This window comes from Cydia pomonella, chromosome 2, assembly GCF_033807575.1.
Source record: "Cydia pomonella isolate Wapato2018A chromosome 2, ilCydPomo1, whole genome shotgun sequence".
Taxonomy (NCBI): Eukaryota; Metazoa; Arthropoda; class Insecta; order Lepidoptera; family Tortricidae; genus Cydia; species Cydia pomonella.
In genome coordinates this window covers 35,247,106-35,271,554 of record NC_084704.1, presented here as the reverse complement: position 1 = coordinate 35,271,554, position 24,449 = coordinate 35,247,106, and the positions used below count along the sequence as shown (strand labels likewise).

Genomic DNA, 24,449 nt, shown 5'->3' with positions numbered 1-24,449 from the left:
TAAATCAACGACTTATTTAATAATCTACTTGTATTTCAATGTCCAAATTATTAAACGTGAATAGGCTTTGGAAATATGTCTATTAAAAAGCAATGTGTATGTAAATTTATGTCATTCGCTTTCCCAGTTCACACGGATATACACATTCTGTGCAAGAATATAACTTAACACATTAGTAAGTTTCGCACGTCAGACACAATCTTAATAGTAGTTTATTGGATTGTTACATTATGAAAGGTATTAAAATACGGGTGTGGGTTTATGAAACAAGCCGGAAGCGAGTTTTATAAAAACATCACACGAGTGTTTCTGTGCCTTACCACGTACACTGCTTTATATACACACATATTATAAGATATTACGGCATTTGAGCACACACTCAATAAAAATCTTCTTTAGCCATACCTACGTAATAGTTACATCAAGTTCCTTTAAACCTAAAATTAAATCTAAATAATGACATTTCCACAGATTTTTTTATACTATATCGGTGGCAAACAAGCATACGGCCCGCCTGATGGTAACAATAAATAAGTTTGTATAATGTATGAGTAGGTATGACGACCGGTTTGGGCTAGTGCCTACGAAGCTGATGGTCCCGGGTTCAAATCCTGGTAAGGGCATGTATTTGTGTGATGAGCATGGATATTTGTTCCTGAGTCATGGGTGTTTTCTATGTATTTAAGTATTCATAAATATTTATATATTATATATATCGTTGTCTAAGTACCCTCAACGCAAGCCTTATTGAGCTTACTGTGGGACTTAGTCAATTTGTGTAATAAATGTCCTATAATATTTATTTATTATTTATTTATTTATGACACAACATTGTTAGCTTTATTTTGGAGCGCACTATTCGTCAACAAACTGTCCACAGTTTGGCGAAAAAATATGTATACCTACCACTTAAGTTTTCTCTTGAAAAAAAAGAAAGTAAGATGGCAATTCTATACACCAAATCCGCGTTGCAAAATGGCGAAATGTCATTTAAAATCTCGAACATCGAAAGCGCAGAGACCGTAAAATCACTTACTACCCCATCGTCTCGGCATGCGGACCACGTAGCGGAGCCAGGTGACGCCCAAATGGACTCCCACATTTAAATATACTTAAGGTACGTGGACTATAAAAAACAAAGACGTGTTTTAGTGAAATGCAATTAAGTTTTATGACATCTTATTCCGTCATCAAAATGGTCCAATTTTAAACATTTTTAATCATACTTTTGAAAAGCTACGTCCAAAAGAGAGGTATGGGCATTGTGAATGTCATCTCGCTTTGTGTGGTAGGGCACAGCGCAGCGGATGTCATTCCAGATCTAGAGCAGAGCCCAACTGGGGAAGTACCTCCACCTTACAGAAAACAGCAGCCAAATAACACTAGACCCTACTCATAGTGTTGTGCTCCTGCCGGTGAGTAAGGTTGCCAGAGCTCAACGAGGGGGGCGGGTTTAGGGTCGGCAACGCGCATTTAACTCCTCTGGAGTTGCAGGCGTACATAGGCTACGGAGACTGCTTACCATCAGGCGGGCCGTATGCTTGTTTGCCACCGACGTAGTATATAAAAAAAAGCGAATAATTAATGTTTTTTGCGGTTTTTTATTTCACTGTACAATGTGAAATGTTTTTCTTATTCAAATTTTACATTAAATAGAATACACGCTGTAATATTTTGTTCATAGAAAAATCATATAACAGGCGTAATTTTTATTTGGAGTCTGATTATGCTTTATTACAAATTATTATTATCAACTTTGACTGTAATATTTTTGCTGAATAAATATTTTTTCAATATCATTTTTTTTTCTTTTCTTTCATAGGTATATATTTATAACATATTTTGTTTCAATGCTAAGCAGTTTCACGATGACTTTGGAATGTAAATTCAACCCACTTTTGTATGGTTAGAAAATTTTCCGCACATTCCATAGCGATGAAAAAGCGACGTAGGACGTAAAACGTAATAAAATATAAACAAGGACGGAACGATCGTAGCACTATAATTGTTTTTTACAGTACATATGGTGCTACTTTCCTACACGCGTGCGGGAATGAGCACTTTCCGTTCATATGTCGAAACTTTAAAGAGTAATATGTACTCTAAAACGTTGTACGATACACGTGCGATTAGATAATTCGCAACTCGTGTCGATTTAAAACGCTCCCTTCGGTCGTGTTTTAATTTATCAGCACCCATTGCAAATTTCCTATTTTCTGCGCTTGTATCGTAAATAATTATTGTGCATTTGATAGCTGTTGGTTCTCCGAATAATAATCCAATCCAAATCCGCAGGGCAGCTTGTGGCGAGCTGTTGGGGAGTAACGACCCCACGGACCCGAGTGTTCCCGAGAGTTGGTCAGGGTCTCCGTCTCCGGCGTGTCTTCGTCGGTCGGAGTGGACCCCAAGGGGACCCGCAAGACTCTCAGCTCTGGCTTGCCTTCATTGGCCGTCCAGAGAGGAATCGTTAGAGCTATATGCTCCGGGGGTGGAAGTGAAAGATGCATAAGACGCGAGTTGGCACAGTGGCTGTTATCAGCCACTGGGTAGAAAGCGGCGCACACCTCTCGACACCCCTGAGCCGCTCACACCGGCGTTGCTCCTGGTCGTCTTTACGACGGCAGTTTCAGGGGCCCATCTAGTGGGCGGCGAGTCACCGCCTGCCTCGATAACTAGTGAAAACATTGTTATGGCAGGTGTCCGGACGTCTTTGCAATAGCCCAGTCTCATTTTCCTCCCAAACTTCAATCCATAGACCGTTATACTGTTCACTTTTACTACAATAGTCCCAATGCCTGTTGCGACCGGTTCATGGGTGTCTATCTTGCGCCTGTGAACGGGTTCCAGCAGGCGTTCTACATGACATTAAAGCTCTCCAAGGGGCCTCTACGTGTTGGATCTATATCCCCACGCAAGCCTATCAAAAGACCGGGATTTATAGGCCCGTGAAATCCAAGGAGATACAATAATAATAATATAAATAAGAATGGCCGTTTCTAGTAAACATCATTTTATTCATCAATTACGTATAATTTCGGCATTAATGACGCAAAGGCAAATCGTTGAATCCTGCTTAACTAAATAAATTATCACTTAACGATATATCTTATCACAGAACAACAGGGGTAGACAACGTAAACAAACAATAAATCATAATCCGCACTAGAATTAGCGTGCGTGTTGAAATTGCCACGCCGGCTAGAAAAATGGCGCTGCACACGCCACCGCCTCCGCGCAACAAGTGGTCGCTTCTACACAAGACTTCACGGTAGGCGCGCCGAACCCGAGCGGCTCTGAACTGAGCGATTGCTACCGCCAAGTATATTAGTAGATGGATTAAAAAATCCAAAATCATGTTGAAAACTAACTTAAAAAAATTAAGGTAAGGGCAATTATTTGTGTGTTTATCACAAAGTTTTTTCCCTGAGTTATGAATGTTACGTATGTATATATATAAGTATTTATATACATAATTTATGTTATATTATATCGCCATCTAGTACCCACAACACAAGCCTTCTTCAGCGTATAGTGGGACTGATGGGTCGGTTTGTGAAAGATTGTCCTATGTTATTTTTTCATTTATACATTAAAATAAAAAACTAACAGTTTAAAAAATCAAGTAGAGATTAGAACCACATAAAAAATAATTACCTATTACTACACACCAAAAATACAAATTGCCGTATTTGAATTTGAAATTATCATTTAACTGTGACACATACATTTTGTTAGTAAAAAACAGTTTCAAAGGGGTTAGTACCTAAGCCTAAAAATTATACCTATACCTAAACCTACATACCTAACCTACATAACATGCACACTTATCAAAAGAACAAAAATCATTTTATATTAAACTTACTATAAATTCCATCACTGTAATGAATCCCTTTTCAATTAATTATGCCTTTAACTTTTTTTTACCCTTTTTTTTGCATTAGGGTCATTTTATTTAAAATTATACACATTCTTTTAGTTCGGAGTTTAGGTTAAGCTCTTACCATCCTATTAAGAGAAAAAAACATTTTTTTGTAAATTATTCGTTCGTCCCATTCCGTTACTGTCATAGAAAGTCTGAATATAAAATGGAGTAGAAAAGCCTTAGGACTATTTTCATCCCTTAATAGGATCGAAAGAGCTCCTGGTTCTTTTTTTTTCTATTTATTCAAAAAGAAACAGTTCTACATCGTTTTTGATACAAAGTTATAGACAAAAAATATACCTACAGTTTCATATGTAAAAACGTTTTGTTTCAGAGTGGATTTTTTTTTTCAATGAATCAATAGGTGTATACGTTAACCCCAAAACTATTATATTAGCACGTGGAGAAAAAGGTCGTAAATCATTAAGATTGATAGAATAGAGCAGGTGCGTAATTTCTGTGCGTCAGTTCTTATAAAAATAACATATTGTAATCCATGTTCAATATTAATCCATCGTTCATAACGTCATAACAATATTTGGTATTACAATGTTTTATTTATTTACTTTAAACTTTTTTGCACATCGAATGGGTACAAAAGGCCGACTTATTGTCTCATGGCAGTCTTTACCAGTCGACTATAGAGCCAAACAGAAAAATGTAAAGGTGGGTGCAGTGGAAAGCAATTATAAGTGTATAACCTATAATTAAATACACATAACATAGAGAACCAAGAATTATATAATATTAAGTATTATAATTACTGTTTGCTCTGTGAGCTGTAGACCTCGCGATAAGATCGATGAGCTTAAGATATATGCACTTGAACAAAAAATATTTACTTCGTTGAGCCATTTTTAAAGCGTGCTCACAATGGTTTTAACTGCCATAGACCGTAATGGCACTTAAGTCCTTTATGCCAATTTCCACCATTTTGAACATTTTCTAAAAAACAAAACGACCAAAATTCTATGTAGCTACTGAACCTGCTTACAAAATTTCACGGGATTAAGTTGAGAATTGCGAAAGCAAATTGCGCTAGTCAAAACGTAGACTCCGGTAACGCTTCGGTCAATAATTATTTTGAGCTAACAAGGTACCTATGTCGCCATATTTTTTACGGAATTTTTTTTTGGGATGATACATGTTGCATTATTAGGTTACACATTTACCTAATTCCAAGCCGATGTTACCACAGGTCCAAGTTAGGTCATTGGAAAGTGATCATAAAATATATGCTTCTTGATATATGATTACCAAAATGGAGATTACAAGTATTTTATTCTGTTTTAAAACTCTCTTAAATTTCAACAAAAAAAAAATTTGATAAAAAAGTCTTGTCAAAATATATTTTGTTAATTTAACATATTTAAAGCCGTTTTTAGTATAAAAGTTGAATTTTAGGGCAACTTTTAGTTAATATAGAACGTAATACAAGCGTTTCAAAAAATTGGACACAACCCTATTTGCAATTTTGTAGCACTAACGATCACAGAGCAAAGCCGCGAACGGACACAATAAGATTTTCTTCTTCAGTCAAATAAAAACTAATTTGGTACATATTTACGCGTAAAACATAGGATCCGCCTAGTGTCGGCCAAGAGGTATAAAAATATTTGCCAAATGTCGGCAAATGGTTTAAAAAATGTAATTTCAATGTTAAAATATGTTATTAAATAAAATATTTATAAATCAACTCGGGAAAAACTTAGTCGACAACTACCTAAAAACGAGTAAAACTTTTCTATGAACGTTACTTGAATTTTTGAATAACATTTTCATAATTTCTTGTAAAACTAACTTCATATTTTTTCTTGACTTCGACTAAATTTGAAAATATTGTGCTTAATTATATAAAACTCATTTGTAGAAGACTTAGAATTAATATGAAGCTTTCTTATTAAGATTAATAAAAGCAAAATATGAAATAAAAGCTTTGTGTGTACCTTAAGAGATTAAGTGTCAATTTATTATTTAAAAAGCAAAAAACAATGGATGTGGGCGCTCGGGGCGTCATAATCAGTAATGTTCGCAATATGATACCTCTCTCAGTTCCCACCTACGCTCATCAAAATCTGAAATATGCCTGTGAAAACAAAAACCCTTTTCACGTGAAAGCCATCATTCCAGGTACCTATTGAAATTCTAACTTTATGGACCTAAATATAACTTTGCTACAAAAATAAGAAAAACAATTTCCCGACGCACGGTGACAATGTAAATAATGAGTCCAGGTGGGGCGGCCATGACACCTACCACTGGCCACATGGCATGCGCGCGAAGTCAAAATAAAAGTGGACCAAGATACGATGATTTATTTAAACGTACGAAGAGATCCCTTATCTGCCACCTCGCGTTATCTTATTGCGTGTTACCTAAATAATTAATGCAATATAGGGCATCGATTGTGAGGTGACGGGCGCCCGCGGGGCGAGTGCGACGCGGCGGGGGTGCGCGCGGCGCACGCACGCGATTGGCTGTCAAGCCTGCGTGAGTGCGTGCCCCTCCCCCCGCGTGCGTAGCCCGCGCTCGCCTCCTGCAGTAGCCGTCGCACCGCCGCACGGAACAGACGTGTCATTGCATCCGTAACCCGCCGTACCCGCGTCCGCTACCTCTCGTAGTTTACTCCAAAGTTTCACATAAACTGGGTCTAAATTATCTGTCCATATGGTTCATCTCGTAGATATATTTCGTTCAGCGAAAGTTGAATACCCGCCGCCTGTTATTGTAAGTACTGTTTATTTACGTCTGCCAAGTGACTTATTATCGCTGATAACGTGTTTTTATTTTGTTTTTGTTTGTTTTTTTCAGACTAAGGTCGAGAGAATTATTCTGTTTATTCACGAGGTTGATTCCGCAACTATTTGCAGAGATTGATTTTAATTACAATTGAACATTTAATATGATTTTGTTTACTTATTTTATGAGTTGACTTTTTTGTTTTATTTTTAATTACTGTGACCAAATAAAATATTCTTATATTAATTATGTCGTTATTATTTTACTTTCAGTAGGGTTTTATAATAAATAAATAAGCATTCTCAATCAAGAGCAGGAAAATTAGTAGAGTTATAAAACAGCTGTTATAGTACTTTTGAATTAGTTTAATGAAGTGTTTTGATAACAACTACTAGTATTCTCTCCATACTTAACTTTTACAATAATAATATTATTTTATGGGTAGTCATTATTTTGCCCAAAAGTAAATAAGCTAAGATATCACGATGGTGAGATTCATTAAAATGATAAGGATTGAGAGAAAATGGCTGTAATAATAATAAATGTGCACATATCGCTTTATAATACAGGACATCTAATAAACGTAATTAGGATATACATTTATATTAATTGTTTCTTACGTAATATCGTCAAAAATTACGGAATATCTAATACTATGTAATGGGTATAATGGGGCTTTATTTATAAAAAGCAACAGTGCGAAAAAACATCATTAGAAATTGAATTTTTATTTTTATATATTTTTAATAATTTTTATCATACTGATTATTTGACTTACATGTATGAAATATTATTTATATGACGATTTTTAGTAAAAAACAAACAACATTATAAAATTTTTAAGTATCCAAAAAAAACAGTGTAATCATATATGCTATGAAAAGGTTTATTTAAATAAGTTAGATACGTACAGTCAGCATCAAAAGTAGCGGATGAAACGACGCGCCAAAAGTATCTAATATTCCGGATAACTTTTCCAAATAAAGATAAATCTCTAAAATTTACATTCAAAAGTATATCTTTTACAGTCCTGATTGTTCGACACATAAAACTATAATATATAAATATAAATAAATAAATAAATATGGAAAAGACAGATGTTTTCAGTGTTGTCACATTAAAACTAAAATAAAAAATGTGGCCAGTATGAGACACACTGTTACCCTATACAAGCTATTGAAAAATTCTCTTTATGTTAAAAATATTATTTAACATATATCTTTGTTAATTTATTATATAAATCATTGGTAAGTATCACAATTATATTACGTGCAAATGTTTTTTTTTCTATGTAATTTATAAGAAAGGCATAGATCATTGCAAAAATGTATTTAAAAATAAAACGCGTAATTTAGCAGCTATAAAAACAATTGTATGCAAAATTACCCTTGTTAATAAAAAAAAATAACTTCACGTTAAACTGTTACAGAATGGTAGATATTTTGGACACCTTGTTCGATCCGCTACTTTTGATGCTGACTGTACCTATTGTGGAACTAAACAAACCAACCATGAACCGTTGACTTTGAAAACAAACCGAATCCGAATTCAAAAATCGAATAAACAAAAGAAAATCGTCAATTCCGAACCTCAACTCGACCCAACACCTAACGGACTAACAGAACACCGCATAACGCGTTATGGATTCCAGAACTGTTGGGTCGCATAAGGACAACATAAAAAGTTTTATCATGCCCCGGCCAGTTAGCTGAAACTTGTAAAAGAATATCCTCGTACGCACCATTAACCCACGGGTAAACTCGTTTTTTTCCGACGGGTGAGCTGTTGATGAAAAGGGTGAATACGGTTATGATAAGAAAACATTGTTGTGTGGATTGTTTGAAAAATCGGGCGGTCCAATTATGAGGGTTAATGAAATTTGGAGTGAACGCTGGAATGGCACTAAGCCAAGTATATGCGTGTCAACGCTTATCAAAAATCGTCAAAATGAAAAGGTTCTCAAAATGTAGTAATTTGACATTCCGTTGGAGCGATGTCTTGTTCAATTTGGATATAATATATTTATGCATGGAAGTATTTAACTTCCTTGGTTCATCGACAAAAAGAGAATCTTAGAGATCCGATACTAGAGATGGCCATTTTACCACTCATTATGAACAGATGTATTGTTAAACCACGCAACTGAAATAATATAATACCCACTACAATACACAATATAAAATACCCTGTGTACAACATTTAATTGTGTATCAATGTTATCCGAGTGTTTTCTTCTTTTTGTATATTTTTGCCTTAACCGTATGCTCTGTTAAAAATTTGCCATTATAGCAATTATGATAAATTAAGTTGAATATGTATATGGAGCATATCTGCTATTAAGCATACCCAAAGTTAAAATGGTGATGTTCAATTAATATTCACACCTGAACGATATCCCAATCAGTTCCGTACCATAGTCAAGCTTTTGGACTATAGGCAAGTAGGTTTACGGTAAGTATGTACCTAGCCACTTTATAAAAATTGCACATAAATATTAGTAGGTGTTTGATTCAAGTAAAAGCCTTATTAAAAAAAATAGCATCCAAAGTAGCATAGGTTGGCAAGCCTGTACCTCATCAGCTAGCTCAACACGATGTAGAAATAAGTGAATTGCTCTATTGAGAATAGCTGAAGGGCCATTCCATCTGATTTCGACAAATTTGAAATAAAAAGTGCGCCGCATGAATTATGATTTAATTGAAAAAAATTGAGGATAACACTTTATGATACCAGAAGAGTTAGACAACGACCATTTATTTTTTTTATCTTTTAATTTCAGAGCAGTGTCCATTCGAAGGAAAAAAACGGGTCAAATTCCTACTTGTACATAACGTGGTCTAACTTTTGATTTAGAATAGGTAACCAAATAAATCTTTATTTATTTGATTAGGTGTAAAATGATTATTTTATATTGTATGACAAAAGTTAGCTACACCAACTACAATCAAAATGGTGGCCACCTAAAATGTTCACGCTTTCGGTCCATTTATACGATTTTCAACTATTTTCTGTGGCAACCCTATAGCACATCAAGAGTTACTTTTTTCTAAAATATAATATCCTCGCTCTTCTTGGTGGTAATGTGGTCTACATTATATTCAAGTAGGAATTTGACCCGATTGTTTCCTTCGAATGGACACTGCTCTGAAATTAAAGGATAAAAAAAATGGTGATGGTTTCCTGATACCTTAAGGATAGTTCTCATTTTTTTTATTGAAATTAAAAATCACACGGCGCCATTTGTCGAATTCAGATGGAATGGCCCTGAAATAGTTCATGTACGTTAGTGATTAATTATGGGAACTAAAATATATGAAAAAACTTTGTGCCAAATCTTTATGTAACACCATTTATATCTGTAGCTTTTTGCATGAAATAAATGAAATGAAATGAATTAGTTTAAATATTCATATCAAAGCTTTAATCTACGTAGGATTTGATGGCTTTGAAATACTAACTGATCAGAAGTGTTACATTCGTAGGTCGCACCACAGTATTACTTGTACAGAAATAGGTATTAATAATAATACAAACTTGAATTATTAACAAGTGCTTAGTTATCATGAACTTGTCACTTAACTAAAATGTTTTTTACAATTAAATTGTGATGTTTCAATGAAAAATTCATCACATTTCAAACGAGTCTATAAAAATTAATTAAACATTTCATTTCGTGCCGCGCTATCATTAAGGGCAATTTTCAATTCCACTTCATTTAAGAATGCCTCTTGAAATACCTAGTTAATGTAATTAAATATTTGTTATTAAAACTTAATATGTTTTGAAATTTCAGTATTATAACCTGAGTAAAATTATCAAAATGATAAGAATTTTCTTATCAAGTTGGTGAGATTCAAAATGGAGTTAAGGTTCAGATTCCATAGTCTGTGAAGCATTAAATTACGTTTTCGCAGAATTAAATTTAGATTTGTACAGGGTTGATATAAATTGGGCGTATTTCTTGAAGGATGTAATCCTAGAGTTAATTTGCAACAAATTAGCCTGTAACAACTGAGGGTCAGGATAAAAGGTTTACAAGATATCAAAGGATGAGGATTTTTTATGTTGTACATTGCCTTGCCTGTACCTACCTCTATTTTCTGTGTTATAGTTAGAAATTAACTCCAAGCGTGTTTTGGAATTTGTGATACTTTTCGTGGTAAGACAGTCTCATTGGAATTTAAATTGTTGGTCTTGGAAATCTATTAATTTGAGCTTCCGTTGTAATCAATTATTTGTTAAAAATTGATTGTAATGTTACTTTAAGGATTACATGATTATTTAATCATGAAATAGTTTATTTTTATTATTATTATTTAGTCAACAATATTTTACAACTGCCTACTACATTAATCAAACTTACGGATAAAAGACATTTCGTAATAAATTGTTGTTAAAATAAAAAGTAATTTGCTATTCATTTTTCTATTTCAATTATCGTAACCTGCTTAGGAATAGCTTCCAATTCTTAAACCGAAAACCGAAGGAACGATTAAATTTAAGAAGCACCTTCGCAATGCTTGTAAATAACCAGACACTTACATAACCTCTACGTCTCCCGGGGGTCCATGCAGACCGCACACTTACGCTACGGACCCGGGTTCCATAAATCACCCGCGCTCTGTCAGGGAACCCCTTTTTTATGGAATACAATTGTGCAGTAAAGGAATTGGAGCTTCATTATCAAGTGCGTTTTGTTTTGGCATTCAATTTTGCGGAATTTTTGTCTTTCTAGATGCTTGTTTTACAGATTTTTTGTTGCTTGGGTTTAAGCGTGGAGTATTTGTTTTTCTTTCAGACATTCATTAATTATAAAATTATCCGCAGTATATTCTGTTTTGCTAGTTTTAAGGAGTTTGATACTTACGTTTTATCTAATTCAAGTATAATCTTGTTTACAGAATTGAATGATTGACATGCTGAACAATATGCATTATTAGATGTCGCTAGGGTTATCAATATTGATTATTCATTACGTTAAAAGATCTATGACTTTATTTTGTTTGAAACCCAACTCCATGTGTTTATTTAAATGTAAATATTTTTTCTTATTTAATGTGGAACGTGTGGTTGATTACAATCTATAAATTATACATGCAGATGTCAAGCACTGATCAAAAAAAATGGCATGTCTCTAAGAATGTTTTCATGTTATCATAGAGATTCAAATTTCATTGTATTTTTTCCCCAACTGTCAGCTTCCATGCTACTTTTGTTGTATCTGACGACTGATATATGTAATAATAACTATCCTTTAATAGCTGGTTTATCCAAAACGGAAACTAGTGTCATGATTTCTTAATAATAATACTAAATAGTGTAAGCAAATATGAATTTTACGTTGGCAACATTCCGAAAATACCTAAATTGATTTGAGGGTGATAATGTGGTAATGTTTCATGACTGACCTGGCAACACGTTAGTTAGGAAGTGGTAGGGGTAAGCGGAAACTAAGGAGAGTGTTGTACAGACTCGTTCACTTGGATTGGGGAAGTCAAAGAGACGACATATTGATGGTAACGGGTTGAGCAAAGTTAAAGAGGCACTTCCATTTTATAATTAGGCAATCGGATATATTTATAATACTAGTATCTAAAATTAAGAAAAAAAGATTGTACAGTACCTTCTCGTAGTCAAAAGAAAACGAATGGACTGTCGTCTTATCGCTGACATTCAAATTAAAACAAATGTCACTACTAGCACACTACAAATACTCCAATTCCATCGGGAAAATAAAGCGGTTCGAGCACTTGTTGACATGATTGTCACCAAGCGACATTCAGGTGACAGCATATCGAAGTGTAGACAGCCGGCCACGTGGGCTCACGGTTTATCCAAGCTGACAGCCCTGACAGCCGACACGATGTAATATGGCACCTTTTACGGCGATGAGAGATCCACGTTTGTTTTCCTTCACTATTTGTTTTGCGGTCGAGTGACGTGTTATTTTCTAGTCATAAGTAAACTGGAATTTATGATGATGGTGATGTGGAAATGTAATTTGTTATAGTAGAAGTAGAGAATATGGTTAGGAATGAGTTAAAAGAAAATATTTGAAGTCACAACACAGTAATAGATTACAATGTTTCATTTCATTTCATTTCATTTATTCAACTTTAAAAGTCATGTGCATTACAGAAGATGTTAGTTGGATGTAGTCAGTACATGACACCCGGATAGGGCGCATAATGTTAGTACTTATGAGGTACCTAATTACCTACTTATATACTATAGTACTTATAAATATTGAGCTACGAAAGCTTATCACTGTCAAAATTGTCGTTTAAAAAAATATTTTTATATTGTTGACTCGAAAAAGGATTGTTGTAAGTTTAATATCTGTGCTCTGTTAGTCACATCGTTGCTCCCAAATGAATGGACTAATTTTAGTGCATTTTTAATCAAAACATATCTGTCAAAAGGATCCTTAACTGAGAGACGATGCTGTTGTTATCATTGTCGACGATTATTTTACAACTTTAATTTTAATTACTTATCTATTCTTCTCTGTTTGCTATTATTCACTTTCTTCACTTAATAATAATAATAATTCAGCCTGTATACGTCCCACTGCTGGGCACAGGCCTCCTCTCATGTGCGAGAGGGCTCGGGCTATAGTCCCCACGCTAGCCCAATGCGAATTGGGGACTTCAGATACACCTACCTGACCTACCTACCTACCTACCTTGAAGTTTCTCTGTTTTGCCTTATGGTTGACTGGTAGAGAATGCCTATTGGCATTAAGTCCGCCTGTTGTACTCTTTTTATGTGCAATAAAGTTTAAAATAATAATAATAATAATAATACACCTTTGAATTTCTTCGCAGGTGTATGCAGGTTTCCTCACGATGTTTTCCTTCACCGAAAAGCTAGTGGTAAATATCAAATGATATTTCGTACATAAGTTCCGAAAAACTCATTGGTACAAGTCGAGTGGAACCCGCGACCTCCGGATTGAAAGTCGGACGTCATATCCACTCGGCTACCACCGCTTTTTCACTTACTCCTATAATTATCTCTGATCGCGTTCTAAGTCAATATTAATTCAACTAAATACACATTAAAACAGCAGCTACAATTTGCTACACCACACTGACATGTCATAAAGCCGTCCTATTTGTGTTTTTCTCATTATCATACAAACAGTTGACGGCCGTTAATGTGCGCGATGATAAATTATTTGTATGTTTGTATGATAAGCATCTACATGGTTCGTAATTGGCGACGTCGCGTGTGTTGGCCTGTCGGCTTTTGGTTAAATTTCAACGTTTTTATTATTGGTTTATTAGTCTTTCGTGTTAATTAACATTTTGTATTTAAAACTTTATAGACTAGAACTTGTAATGAAGAATTTATTTGTATATGATTAGTTTAAAATAACTTTGAAGTGAAATTAAATAATCTAAATGTAGCAATAAGTTTAATATAGGGTTTGTTGAATTAAATTAATGATATATTTCAAATATGATTAAACTAGGGTATTGTTAGTTCAACGTAATACTTTTAATTTTATGTTATGCTATAATTCTTAGGGCCTGTTTCACAATGTCAGATAGCTAATTAACAAATAAATTAACTGCCAGATAAAACTTCCTGCACAACTTAGCATCCTTAGCATCTCCCAGTTAGCTTATTTGAACAACGCCAACAAAAAAATTATTCGTCAGATAAGAGGCAAGTAGCTTATTTAGGACTTAACTTGGACATTGTGAAACAGGTCCTTTGTATATTTATTTATTTAGTTAGGTACATTATATAATGTTATATGTGTCTTAATGTCTTGTCCGTATTGTCTGTACTTTTTATTGAAAAAATTAAAAATCAGATTTCAATTTTGCAGCATAAATAAACCATTTGAAAACTCAAAGATGATAATTAATATTTTTAAACTTTAAATAGTCATAATCACACTTTTTTATTTAACACATTTATTCCCAAATAGAAAACGTGTGAACTCTTTTTTTTACTTATGTAAATTTATACGAACTTAAAATTACGTTGTAAATGTAAGATTATGCAGCAATCGAAACAAAATAACATTTCTCATTGTATTCATCAAACGTGAACAACCAGGCATACAATAGTGACACACATTATGCCCTCAAACAAACTCGTAAATTAAAGCAAGATTCACTAAGAATAGAAGTCTAATCGAATTGCTTTTTTTCAGAGATGTTCCAAATTTGAATTTCAGTACCAAATTGATTTTGATGAAGTTATGAAGCAATTATAAAATTATCACACAAAAGAACTTTGTTATAACTGAACAGTTTATCGTAATGTTGGCCATTATTTACGATTTTGAAGGCATCATAGAGGGTTTACGATATGTGTGTAGATACATAAATAATAAATTAATATTATAGGGATATTCTTACACAAATTAACTAAGCCCCACGGTAAGATCAAGAAGGCTAGTGTACCTACAACTCAACGATATATATGTATAATATACAAATACTTAAATACATAGAAAACATCCATGACAGGACCAAATACCTGTGCTCATCACACAAATACATGCCCTTACCGGGATGGGATTCGAACCCAGGACCATCGGCTTCATAGGCACTACCTACTAGGCCAGACTGGTCAAATGTGTCTAATGTGTCTTTTTTTATACTAAGTCGGTGGCAAACAAGCATACGGCTCTTCTGATGATACGCAGTCTCCGTAGCATATGGGCGCAACTCCAGAGGAGTTACAGGCGCGTTGTCGACCCTAACACTCTGCACCCTCGTTGAGTTCTGGCAACCTTACTCACCGGCTGGAACACAACACTATGAGTAGGGTTTTATGTTATTTGGCTGCAGTTTTCTGTAAGGTAGGTATTTCCTCAGTTGGGCTCTGCTCTAGATCTGGAATGACATCCGCTGTGCAGTGTCCTACCACACAAAGCGAGATGACATTCACAATGCCCATACCTCTATTTTGGAAGTAGTTTAAGGACGTACCCGTGTCTCCTAAAACACGCAAAAAAGACCCTTTAGAAGCCGCCACTGTTTTACGACCGTCTGCCCACGCCTTATATAATTCACATATAACCATAATTCTAATAGCTCAGATACCATCTACATTGTCCCTTTTCATTACGCAAGGAATGTTCATCAAATGCCATTGATCCTCTTTACGACCCTATGACCGATTTTTATGAACAAAGTTTTTTGTTATTGCTGCTTTGGCATGATTTGAGGTTGGGACGTTCGGCCATTTTGTATGTTTAAGGACCTGATCATTAATGGTTCGTTATTATATGCCTTTTTTTACTACGTTAGTGGAAAAAAGCATACGGACCACCTGATTGTAAGCAGTCTCCGTAGTCTATGGAAGCCTGACACTACAGAGTTGTTACATGCGCGTTGTCGACCTTAACACTCCGCTCTGGCAACCTTATTCACCGGCAGGAACACAGCACTAAGTAGTAAATGATACGTGTTTTTTGTGTTTAAATTTTTTTAACTATTTAGCTTTGCCTAGCCGGTGTTATTTATTGATTTGAATATAAAACAAAAGACGTTATCATATTAAACTGTTACGATTTATTTTTCGTGGCGCAGTCGGTAGGATCTAAATAGGTAGTATAACAATAAATTTAATATTTCTTCAATAACGGTAGCCTGACCTATAGATAAGTCCTTTTCATTACCAGTTTATCTAAGTTACCATACCTTCTTACATATATTTATATATCTAACACACAAATTGCACCTTCACTCTTTTAATACTTATATTAAACGTATCATTCTTTCAATTCACATAAATCCAACGCGTTGATTACTTGAATATCTCCGAAACAATTCACAAAATTACTTCATATAGCCCGTATTTATCAAGACGAGGAGAGAATAATAAAGCTATTATTATAATAACCGAGTAGGCATATACCTGTGCTGCAGCCAGCCTACAAAGTAGGTCACGCCCACTGCAAGTGTTCTTGTCTCTTTCCAGCGCCAGTAAATAAGCGATCAAATGCATTTTATTGTCATATTGCGCGTTATGTAACATTTCAGGAGATATGAGACCTTTCAGGGGGATTAAAGTGTATATATTCAATGTGTTTGAGGATTGTGGCTGAAATGTACATCAATGCGATTACTGCTCGGTTAACAGTATTGTAGAGGATGTTGAAATGTTGCTATGACGACAGGGAAATGGAATAATCTATGATCAATTTATCTCAAACTTGTCAGGAATGGAGCAAGTTTATTACGAGAACGTTAATTATTTATGATAATGGGATGATATTGGTGGAGATAGTTAGTAAATAGGGTTTGTGATTATGAAAAAAGTGTTTTAAGTATATTTCTAAATTAAATAAAATTTGAACACATTAGCGGCAGTATTATGGTTGCATGTTTATCACTTGTCATATCATGCGTCACTTTCGCACTTACGTACTTGTTAGAACGTGACAGGCATGGTGACAGATGATAAACAATCGACCATTCTAGCCCTACAGCTCGTAAAGGCTGTATTCTTTAAAAACTCTGGGAAATCCTGAAGAAAGGCCTGGTCAAGAGCACCCTAAACCGACGAGCGTGTATTAGGAATGTCATGAAAGTGAAGGAAGCGAATGAGGTATGTCAGGATCGTAGCAAGTGGAAATCCACCACAGACCACTGCCTACCCCTTCGGGAAATAGGCGTGATTATATGTATGTATGTATGTATGTTTTAACTCTTCACAAATGATAAGAAAGTTTCATTTTATCAAAGACGATTCGTGACGATCACAAAACATGTAAGGTCATGTACAGGCATCGCAAAATAGAAAAATAAAAAGAACATTAAGCGTGGAACACGAATTGGACCCAACTTAGCACAATAGTTAAATAGTTAGACCGGGATATCGATTTAAGTGTAGTGAAACTAACTGTGAATCGTTCAAAACTGCGCTTGTCTTCCGTAGGGCCCAAGTGCTTCCACGACAGATAACACGTAAATACATATTGAAACATTACGAAAATAAATAACAACGAAAAAATATATAATAATAACGAATCCCACAAAACACATGAAGACATTAAACAAAAACAAGACAAATATTATGTCAATCACGTCACTGAAAATGTTTCTAAATATTTTTTAAATGGTTTTAATATACCTTTATATAAAGATTTATGTTTTGAAAATAAAACTTTTTAAACGGATTATATCGCGAATGAGAATAGTTTTATTTCATGAATAACTTTCGCGGTAACCGAAGACAATATGATGTGTTTGCTTTTTTAATACATTTTAAATAACAGCCCAATGCAGACACTAGTTATTAATTTTATTTTTAGATTACGACCATTTTCTGTAATAAGTCTAAAATTTACTTTACTTTAGCTACATTTTTCATCTGAAGGTATCAACCCCGTTATATAAAATGCACCGCAGAACATTTCAGAGCTCAGAGCAAAAGTTTATATTAAACATTATGTTTGGTTTGAGCTACTCATTCCAAGCGCTTTATTTGAAGCTTATTAAAATATGAAAATGTTTAAACATCAAGTATTAGTATAACTTTGTGGGTTGCAATAAAGTGAAATGAAAATTAAATTGTTTCAACGGGTGATATGCGATGTTTATCATTAAAAAAAAAACTATTATTATACTTTTCTGTGGTTGAGCATCAAATCTTTAATATTCGACTAATTCCAAAAATTTACTCTATATTGATGAAATACTGAGTGAATTACAGAATAAACCGACATTATGAAGTAGTCATAATTACCCGAATACACCTTATATCTCAGCCGTATGTCCACTTTTAAGTATGTATATAGGTATATAGTAGTATCTATAGTATTTTTGATGATAGATAGATAGATAGATAAACCATTTATTCGCTTGCCACAATACACACAACTAAACAAAAAATAATATAATGATGGGTACTCCGAGAGGTGTCATTTCAACACAATTTTCTGAGATTTTGCGTTTTTACATTATAAATCACGTGGAGATGACCTGTTATCCTACCCATTGAGTTTGAAAAATACTAAATACAACGATAATGTTGAAATAATGTTCCAAGCGTGCACAATTTGAAATATCATTAGGAACACATTAATCGAAAATTGATTCATGTTCAATTTTGAATATTATTTACTTTGGGATTAAAGCGTCATTTAGGAATATTTTATTGATGAATCTCCATGTGTTATGTTAGACAAAGTAGATATATTTATGCCAAGACTCAGAAATAAAATAAATATCACCATGTCTTGGAGTTATTACCTAGGACTTAATATACGTCCTCAGGCCTTTAGCCTACTAAATAAGCATTAATTATAATGCTCAGTAAATAACTTGCAAATATTTTGATAAATTGACACAGATTTTGGTAAACATAATTAAGATGATTCAGAAACGCGCTGACTTTCTTACTTAAGGCACTAGTGTTATAATCTGTACCATGCTAGTGTTATGTTCCTGCCGGTGAGTAACGTTGCCAGAGCTCAACGAAGGTGCGGAGTGTTAGGGTCGCCAACGGGCATATAACTCCTCTGAAGTTGCAGGCGTCCATAGGCAATAGAGACTGCTTACCATTACGCAGACGTAGTATGAAAAAAAATGCTAAAGACATCATGGCGCCCTTTGGAATAAGATTTTGGTGGTACGAGGACTGGGAATTATTATAGTAACTACTAAATAAACACTACTTACTATTGTTTAATAAATTAGCGGACATCCTGAAACCTGCTAACATTCCACAATGCCTGAAAACTCGCCTCTTCAACCAATGTGTCCTGCCCACCATGACCTACGGTGCCGAGACATGGACGCTCACCAAGGAGGCTGTGCATAAAATCCGTGTACCACAGAGAGCCATGGAGCGCGCCACGCTCGGTATCAAGCTTCAAGATCGAGTAAAGAATGTCGAGATCCGTCGCCGCACCAAGGTACTAGACGTGGGTTGCGTCATTACCAAACTAAAACGGACATGGGCGAGACGTGTTCCTAAGCAAAGTGATGGCAGGTGGTCTAAAATGTTAACGGAGTGGTAGTCGATTTGGGATGAAAGAAGCTCCTGGCGTCCGTTGGTAAGTTGGGTGGATGACATTCGAAAAATTGCGGGTCACTTCTGGATGAGATTAGCTCAGGACAAGTGGCGTACTAGAAAAGAGGACTGTAAAAAAGATACTTTTGAAGGCTATCGCCCGCACGTTGCTCTTGCACATATTTGCCAGATAAGTCCGTATTTCTCTTCAAGACGGTTTAAGGTAGGTGCAGCACTTGCAGCCTCAAAGAGATTACTTTGTATAATTGGATCGTGTTATGCTAAAAGCAGCCGCGTCTTATGTATAATGCACTCGCATTGGCTGTTTTCTGCATAATGCATTCCGATTGGATTTGAAAATGTGGATTGTTTTCACGAAAAATAACATTCCTGACCCCATTAAATTCGAAGTCGCCTTTAGTTAACTATTACTGAAGCGGTATTCAAATATATGTGGCTTTCCATCAGAGAAGAATCATTATGCACAAATGGTCAAAATAACCATTTAGACATGGAACGCCACAAATGTAAGCAGTCTACCTTGAAAATGACAAATGCTAAGTGCACATCGCACTATTTTTTTTTAATGGATTTTCTTGAGGCGGGCGGTAAGCACCCTTTTGCTCTCTAGTGGGCTTTTTGCTTCGTGTGCAGAAGAGGTACATAGAGCAATTACAAACTAAACTGAAGACTACTTATAACTAACTAACTATACAATTCAACCAAATAAGGTCATTACCCATTTGAGTCCCTCAGGGTAAAGAACTCAAAGACGTTATAAACTGAGGTGAGGGCTTGCGGCGAAATTCGATATTTCATTATCTACCGCTTTATCACTCGAATTTGCCAGAGATATAAAGAGGCAGATTACGAAAGCTCCGTTTTTGATTTTCACGGTAGACCCTCTGAAATTGTTGTCAAATACTCGTACTAAAGAAACAGTGATCAAGCCCATGTTGGAGACGATTGGTTCATCTTATGCGTCTAATGGCCTCTAGGCCACCCGGCTACGGCGGTTCCGGTTCCAAATTCTTGACCATATGAAATGTTTGAAAGGCTAGGCGCCCTTGAGCAATACTAAAAGGCGAGCAGTAAGTACTTGAACCTCCTATATGAATACAGTATGACGGTATGATCTCCGCAATTTTTGTTACACCCTGTAAAACTAGGGAACAAATCAAATTATTTTATTACCTTAATATTTTGATTAGTATTTTATAACATTCGCACTACAATAAATAAATTATGACCTGAAAAATAAGAAGTGACCAAGCCCTCCTTTTGGGTGATCAACATAAGTTATGGCGGCTGCAGCTGTTTGAAAAAAATATTACTTCTCTATGACCTGCCAACGTTTTATATAAGCAAATTTTAATGATCTACAATTCCGTTAAAAGACTGCTTTTCCACCGGCCCTTCGAGATGTATCACATATATAATTCACTAGTAAAATGAGAGCACTTCGCTAGTAAAATGATTCACAGTTGAATCATCATAAAAATCTCTAAATGCACTCGAATTACATCAGCACTTTTCCCTGTTAGATAACAAGCAAAAAGCTTTAGGTGCGAAATAGTTTTCAACGAAGCTTTATTTGATTTAAAAAATAAGAGGCTTTTATGGAAGCTTAACTAGACAAGTGAAAGCTGTACAAGTGTAAACGTTTTGAGCGAGTGTTTTGTTTTAAGCCTCTTACAGTGAATACACGACTTTATGAGTATTTTCAAAATGGCGGAACGATTTAGTTTTAACTTAACTAACGTTAGTGCCAGCGGTGTGTGTGAGACATTTCAATGAAATTTAAATGTAAATCAAATAAATCTCAATCAATGATTTGATAATGATTATGATATGATTACGCAAAATTGATGTACAGTCAGCGTCAAATAATTTGTAGCAGTCAAAGTGGTCAAATAGTTCGGTACACCATACTAAATATATGGTGTACCGAACTATTTGCCTACTTTGGTTGCTACAAAGTATTTGACGCTGACTGTACATACATACATAAAATCACGCCTATTTCCCGAAGGGGTAGGCAGAGACCACGGATTTCCACTTGCTACGATCCTGACATACCTCTTTCGCTTCCTTCACTTTCATGACATTCCTCATACACGCTCGTCGGTTTAGGGTACTCTTGACCTGGCCTTTCTTCGGGATTTCCCCGATTTGATCAGAGAAAATTGATGATTTTATATTTAATTCGTTTTAATCAAGGGTAAATGACATGGAATATTCGCACGAAAACTATATTTGTACGGCATGGTGTTTTAGATTATCTGTTATTTCTGTCATACACGTAGATGGTGCTAGTAGCTGTCGCAAGTGCGTTCAGTTTTACGAGGCCGTGCCGTACAGTTGTGAACGTGGCTCACAAATGGTCTTGCCGGAAGATCAGCGCTGACCTTCGGGCCAGCATTATGCTGAGGCGAACCCATTTAGTGGTAAACAATGTCAATATGTTTTCTTTTTGTAATATATATATATATACCTCTGTATGTAATTTAAGTTTTATAACGAAAATAAATGATTTATATAAGGGCAGACTCTCTAATCATAACTTTAAAAGGTTAGGGGTGGCTCGATGGAAAAAAGTAACATGAAAACATACCTAATTTTATATTTTCAGTTGTATATCGTTGTATAATTATTAAAGTAGTCCTCCACATCGATTTCAATGTTGGCGACCTACCTCAGCAATAAAGTACCTTGATACAATAGCAGTATAAGTTCGATGACGGCGACCTCGGCAATAAAGCAGCTTGATACAATACGAGTAGCAGTATAATTTCGATGACGGCGACCTCGGCAATAAAGTTTCTTGATATAATACGAGTAGCAGTATAATTTCGATGACGGCGACCTCGGTAATAAAGTTTCTTGATATAATACGAGTAGCAGTATAATTTCGATGACGGCGACCTCGGCAATAAAGTTCCTTGATATAATACGAGTAGCAGTATAATTTCGATGACGGCGACCTCGGCAATAAAGTTTCTTGATATAATACGAGTAGCAGTATAATTTCGATGACGGCGACCTCGGTAATAAAGTTTCTTGATATAATACGAGTAGCAGTATAATTTCGATGACGGCGACCTCGGCAATAAAGTTCCTTGATATAATACGAGTAGCAGTATAATTTCGATGACGGCGACCTCGGCAATAAAGTTTCTTGATATAATACGAGTAGCAGTATAATTTCGATGACGGCGACCTCGGTAATAAAGTTTCTTGATATAATACGAGTAGCAGTATAATTTCGATGACGGCGACCTCGGCAATAAAGTTTCTTGATATAATACGAGTAGCAGTATAATTTCGATGACGGCGACCTCGGCAATAAAGTTCCTTGATATAATACGAGTAGCAGTATAATTTCGATGACGGCGACCTCGGCAATAAAGTTTCTTGATATAATACGAGTAGCAGTATAATTTCGATGACGGCGACCTCGGTAATAAAGTTTCTTGATATAATACGAGTAGCAGTATAATTTCGATGACGGCGACCTCGGCAATAAAGTTTCTTGATATAATACGAGTAGCAGTATAATTTCGATGACGGCGACCTCGGCAATAAAGTTTCTTGATACAATACGAGTAGCAGTATAATTTCGATGACGGCGACCTCGGTAATAAAGGACCTTGATACAATACGAGTGGCAGTATAATTTCGATGACGGCGACCTCGGTAATAAAGGACCTTGATACAATACGAGTAGCAGTATAATTTCGATGACGGCGACCTCGGCAATAAAGGACCTTGATACAATACGAGTAGCAGTATAATTTCGATGACGGCGACCTCGGTAATAAAGGACCTTGATACAATACGAGTAGCAGTATAATTTCGATGACGGCGACCTCGGTAATAAAGGACCTTGATACAATACGAGTAGCAGTATAATTTCGATGACGGCGACCTCGGTAATAAAGGACCTTGATACAATACGAGTAGCAGTATAATTTCGATGACGGCGATCTTGGCAAAAAAGTAACTATTTTTTTTTACTTAATTTTTTTTTACATTTATTATTAAAAATATAATTTATAATTAAGGTACTTGCACACTTTAATTAAGTTACTTACGCATTAGGTACCGGCACTGTAATTTAGCAATGACAAAAAAGTTCATTCAAAAGAAAAATTGCAATTACTTATTTGTGGCAATAACTCGATATTTTCTTCGCACCTTTACCATTCGTAAAACCTGCATAAAGTTGCCATTTTAAAGAGGGCAGTTTTTCCCATTTCCCCAGCCATAAAGGGTAGCGATTACTATTACAGTAACACCGATAAGGGCAATACTAATGTTCTTGAAGTCAAATATCGCTGGCGCAATTTCCGGCGGTCGCTCGTGTATGCCGCGAATATCTTACTGGCTGGACTACGTTTGAAATATGCTAAAATCGTAAAACTCTTTTTCGACACACTTGCTTGTATGTGGAACTTAATAAACTGCTGATAGACTCCTAATCCTAGATAATACACGTGTGCTTTTTTTATTATAATTATGGAAGTAGTGCGGTAATGTTATAATTATCAAACCGGTGCAGTAATGTATTTTGTTGCCCGAATCGAGCTGCTTCTGTCAATTATAAGACATAAAAACGATATCTAAATGAGAACTTATCCAAATCAGTAGGAGTAAGATGGTCGGCTCTTTATCATTTGTCACCATGCCTGTCACGTTCTAACAAGTACGTAAGTGCGAAAGTGACGGGCATAGTGACAAGTGATAAAAATGGAAACATGCTTCCACCGCAGAACTTATCGTTATCGTATCTCATTCTTCG

The 24,449-nt window shown here is 35.3% G+C and overlaps 1 protein-coding gene across 9 annotated transcripts in view; it reads left to right on the top strand.

The window, feature by feature from the left end:
- The window catches only part of LOC133515575 (CUGBP Elav-like family member 4), a 674,434-nt gene that overhangs the window by 324,484 nt on the left and 325,501 nt on the right, over positions 1–24,449 (top strand). For 4 of the 9 annotated variants that reach the window (XM_061848152.1, XM_061848147.1, XM_061848144.1 and 1 more), the window contains exon 1: positions 4,904–6,649. The exons of 2 other annotated variants lie outside the window; for them this stretch is intronic. In XM_061848152.1, the coding sequence (XP_061704136.1) occupies positions 6,590–6,649 (60 nt within the window). In that variant the 5' untranslated portion in view covers positions 4,904–6,589. Of the gene's footprint in view, positions 1–4,903; positions 6,650–24,449 lie in introns of those variants that run through there. 3 more of the 9 variants (XM_061848151.1, XM_061848146.1, XM_061848148.1) reach the window with 2 other exon arrangements.